The following is a 5088-nucleotide window of genomic DNA, read 5'->3' on the forward strand; positions in this document are numbered from 1 at the left end:
GAGGGCCGTTGCCCAAAAAAAAAAAAAAAAAAAAAAAAAAGTCTCCAAACACAGCCCAAATATCCCTGGGGGGCAAAAACTGCCCCTAGTTGAGAATCGCTGATCTAAGAATAACGGTCTGGACTCTGCATTCAATGCTAAGGATATTCCAGGGCAATTTCTTTGAGTTCCTGCTTTTCTATTTGGAAACCAGACAACACGTAAAAGCAGTAAAAATTAACCATCTCTTTATAATATTTTCCACAGAACCTACATTATAACATTGTGTTTTCCCACCCACTATCTCAACTATTCTTCACCAACTTTGAGGTGTGTACTATACCTGATTTAGAAACTGAGGTGTGAGGGACTTGCCTGGTGGTCCAATGGGTAAGACTCTGCGCTCCCAATGCAGGGGGCCTGGGGTCGATCCCTGGTCAGGGAACTAGATCCCACACGCATGCCGTGACTAAGAGTTTGCATGCCACAACTAAAGATCCCGTGTGCCGCAACTAAGACACGGTGCAATCTAAATAAATAAATAAATATTTAAAAAAAAGAAAAGGAACTGAGGTATGAGGGGGTGGGGAGGAGGAGAGACAGGGAGTGAGGTCGTAAGTGGGTAAATGACTCGATTACCACAACACAGTTAGTAAGTAGCGGGGCTGAGACAAACCCAGATTTAAGAATTCCAAATTTCAAACCCCTGTCTACACTATCTTACTGTGCAGCCTTACAGCATCTAAAGGGGGCGCTCCTTGGAGAAAAACCCTTTTGATATGACAATCTCAACCAAGACTGTTTATGATCACACAGCACATTATAATGCCTAAAAGCGAAGCTCACAGGAAAATTCCACATACAGACCAAAAACGAGAACTGGTTTGCAAGGTAGCCACCTGCATCGCGAGGAGTAATTCAAGACAGGGACTAGTCAAAGGGACACCATCACCTTAAAAGGCCTCTCCTAACCTAGTACTAGGAAAGGGTTAAGAGGGTCCACCCCCAGACAAAAGGCCTAAATCAATTTGGAGCCCAGGAGGGACGAGTTGAGAGGAAAGGGAAATCAAAACTCTAAGACAGGGCTTCCCTGGTGGCGCAGTGGTTGAGAGTCCGCCTGCCGATGTAGCGGACACGGGTTCGTGCCCCGGTCTGGGAGGATCCCACATGCCGCGGAGCGGCTGGGCCCGTGAGCCATGGCCACTGAGCCTGCGCGTCCGGAGCCTGTGCTCCGCAACGGGAGAGGCCACAGCAGTGAGAGGCCCGCGTACCGCAAAAAAAAAACAAAAAACAAAAAAAAACTCTAAGACAGGTAGGTGGCTGCTCAAAGGCTGGGATGCCTCAGAAAGCAGAGATTTCCCAGAGTACAGGCCATGTGGAACACTGACAAGATCCCTGGACTTTAAACATCAGAAGACCCATCATGTGGACCTCATCTGTCAGTACCCTGGATAAACTCAGGGCCTGATTTTCCAGCTCATCAGTGAAAAAACTGGTCTACATGACTTCTTTGGCACTTTCCACGGTTTGGTGAGCTGGCACTTCCAGCTCTCCCCTTAATCTCAATGCCTAGAACCATGTTCTTGTTATGGTTTTTGCTATTTCTCGAGACAATGTTTTAAGCAAGAACATAGCACTAACTAGAAATTCACTAGAAAGAAAATCAAAATGTCACACAAGTATCTGAGCACTGAATGGTTTCAATTGCACACAATGAGTATTTGCTGAGGGCCAGCGCTCTGCACCAGGGACCTTGTAATCACTCTGGAAAGCTAGAACCAACACCCTAGGCTCGCTGAATTCCTCTCCTCTGCCCAAACCATCCCCACCTATATTCATCTACTGCATTATTTGGTCTCCCAGAGCCAATAATTAAAGATTTTAACCCAATATACAAAGACTATCACAGAAATAGCAAGTATGAAAACACAAAGAAAAAAAAAATCAGATACAAACGCGTTTTTTTTTAAATGCTGAGTACACTTTAAATGTTTGAGCCATCACACTATTACACTAAATAAAACATATGACTTTTAAAAGGATGTGGTTATTTTAAAAAGACAACTTATTTGTAGAAGAAAACATTGGTGTTTTGAGACCCCTAAGTTTTCTTTGACTGAGCAATTTATTTGTAGTACCATGCTGCCTGTCCAGTCTTACTGTTTTCTGGGTAAAGACTAAAGTCTACCTATTTATAGATCTTTCATCCCGAACTACCATTTATCATTTCACTTGTGACTATCATACATAGAAAATCAACCCATTGTAACACACTCTTCTCTATTACCAAAACTTACTTTAAACCTTGGTAGATTTTTACCTGAAGACAAAAATATTCTGGGCTTATTCAAGTAAGTTGTAAGGTTCCAGAAAACCAACCTCATTTGGAAACAGATTTCTCTCAAGCAATGCAGCAATAGGTTGATCCTATTACTTTGCAACTAGGTATGCAAACATGAACTTTCTTCTGAAGGGGAGACTCAGAACAGCTCCACCACAAGTCAACTACTTTTCAAAACTAAAAAAACATGACTACCTCAAATGATGCCTTCGTAAGTCTCAACAGACCAGACATTTTTACTGCTACTAGATAAAATTAGAGGTTCCTAAGATTTTACCTACAGCCCTCTCCTACTGTTCAAATATCTGCCACCTTGATGTACATTTTATGATCTCATCAGATCCACCTCTTTCATTTCTCATGAAATGAAAACTGAAGATGATCCAACTATTCTTAATATTGTATACCGACATTACAGAAATCAAAAACAAAGCTGATTACTTGTTTACACCAGGAATGGAAAAAGAAAAGGTAGCTTTAAAAAAGATACATGTCAATTTCCAGACTAGCTGAAACAAAAGGAATGCTCAAAAATTATTCAAAGTGCCCAACAAAACTGCAAAATAGGTTTTGGCATGCACAGTCAATTGAGTAAGCTAGTCAGGATTCTTGGTATATAAAGTTAGGACTAATATAAAAAATATACCCTACTTCTCTCCCGGTGCAATTTTCTAAGTTACAAGACAAGTTGCACTACAAGCACTACCAACTCAGTTCTATGAATGACAGACAGTACAGCTATCCACACTACTAGCGTGGTTCTAAAATTTACAAAAAACCTTATGTGAAAGTCTTAACAAAAGATCTGTAATGAAACAAAATAGGAGTAAGGATCGCATTACGAAATGTTAAAATAAATGACTTAAAACTTATTTCAGTATTTAAAGGAACTATGTGACAATTCCAAATGGTTAGTATTTTCAGAAAGTATTCCAAAAGTTTTACAAACATATTAAATGCTATATGGTTACAGCAAAGATTAGACAAATCCAAACCCAACGCCAGAAACCAAGCCTCCAGCTTCCCGGATTGAAAGGCTGTCCGCCCGACCTGAGGCGGTTAGATACTCCGAGACAGAGGCCAGTATCTTAGCAGCAAGTTAGGCCTCTTCCTCCCGACGGGAAGCGCAAGACAAACAGGGCATCATGCAATTTATGTCACTCGGTCACTTAGCAAAAATTATATCTAACTTCTAAACTTGGGCCCAGATGGCCTTCCCTATTTATAATGAATAGAGAGCAGCGAAAGTGTTGGGATAGAAAGAGACTTAAAATGTCCCCCTTTCTGACCCTGTAAACATTTAGGCCATCATTAGAGCTGAGTTCTAGATTCTAAGACTTGCTTTAATGGAGGCTTCCCTAAACCTCCTCGGAGTCTCTTTTGCAACAGTGAAGGAACTTTTCCTGCTTTATCTCAGTTCCCTGAGAACATGCGGCCCTGCAATTCAATATCCTAACCTGGCAGGGGACGGTGAAGGAGGGAAGGAGAGGAATCCAGGGCCAAAACAGCCTTCTTATGAAAAGGCAAAAAAAAAAAAAAAAATCGTAATTCCTCCTCCGCCCATAGCAAAACCCATCCCAGAAATTTTACAGCGTGTTAAGAAAAGCAGCACTGCGAACTGCAAACGTAAGAGTTTTCCTTTGACTCCACGCTCGGCTTTCAGCTGTCAAATTACAACTCAGGAAAACACTATCATTAGAATAAAAAAGGAAACAAAAAAGCTCGCACCACAGGGGCCGGGGCAGGAGCTGCGAGCACCACTCCGGGAGTAGCAGAGCCAAGGAAAGCTAATCCTCTTCCCCACCCGCGCCCAAATTCATCCCCTCCCCGGACTGGCAAACCTCACTGCAGGGGCTCAAATTTAATAATAATAACAATAATCATGGCGCTTCCTCCCTCCCCCGCAGCCGCGATCCGCCAGGAATCAGCTTCTCCCCACCCTCCCCGCTCCCCCGGGATCTCCAGGCCCCGCAGGTCCGACCACCACACCGGACACAGCTCCCAGGGCCCCGGGCGAGCCCAGCCTAACCCGGGGACCCTCGCCCGGCTTCTCCTCTTCCCTCTCTTTTTACCTCCACCATCCCCCATCCGCATTGTCTGTCTCAATTCAACTTTGACTAATATGGATTCCTCGAGCCTGGGCCGGGCGGTAATTACAGCTCCCCCCCACCGGGAGCCGGATTCCCCCCCACCATCTCCACCGAGTTCAACGCGGCTCCTTCGTGGAGTGGGGGGGAGGGGGGACGAGGGAGTGGAGGGTGCAGTGCGCTTTCCCGTCCACATCTCGCTCGCCCCCGCGGCCCCGGGCCCCCGGGCCCAGAAGTTTGCCCCGGAAGGGGCCTAGCCGGGTGCAGCGAGGACCCTCCCCCCTCCCCCCACAGCCGGACGGCGCGTAAACACCGGCGCCCGCCCCGGCGCGGCCCCGTGGGGGAGGGGAGGGCGGGGAGGCGCCCCTCCCCCAGCCCGCCGGCCCGCCCGCCCGCCGGCCCTATTACCTGTCATTGAGCTGGTCCTCGGTGCCCGGCAGCGGGTGAACCACGAAATGGATGGACGTCATGGTGCTTCCTTCTCGTCCTCCTCCTGAGCACGGCCCCCTCCCGCTCTGCTCCCCCCCCAACCCCTTCCCCTCCCCAAAACCCACAGCCGCCGCCGCCGCCCTCCAGTCCCCAAATGGAGAGAAGCAAATGCGCAGGGGCCGCCGCCGCCGCCTCCCCGCCGGGCGTGTGTCCGCGGCGCGGCGGTCCGGCGGGGGGGGCAGGAGGGGGGAG

General features: G+C 47.2%; 1 protein-coding gene across 1 annotated transcript in view; it reads right to left on the bottom strand.

Moving 5' to 3' along the window:
* The window catches only part of UBR5 (ubiquitin protein ligase E3 component n-recognin 5), a 138201-nt gene extending 133124 nt beyond the window's left edge, over positions 1 to 5077 (bottom strand). Inside the window, exon 1 of the mRNA XM_007463255.1 lies at positions 4816 to 5077. Coding sequence (XP_007463317.1) covers positions 4816 to 4877 — 62 coding nt within the window. The 5' untranslated portion in view covers positions 4878 to 5077. The remainder of the gene's footprint in view (positions 1 to 4815) is intronic.
* Positions 5078 to 5088: the final 11 nt, after the last annotated feature.

Source organism: Lipotes vexillifer, unplaced genomic scaffold, assembly GCF_000442215.2.
Source record: "Lipotes vexillifer unplaced genomic scaffold, Lipotes_vexillifer_v1.1 scaffold1829, whole genome shotgun sequence".
Classification (NCBI taxonomy): Eukaryota; Metazoa; Chordata; class Mammalia; order Artiodactyla; family Lipotidae; genus Lipotes; species Lipotes vexillifer.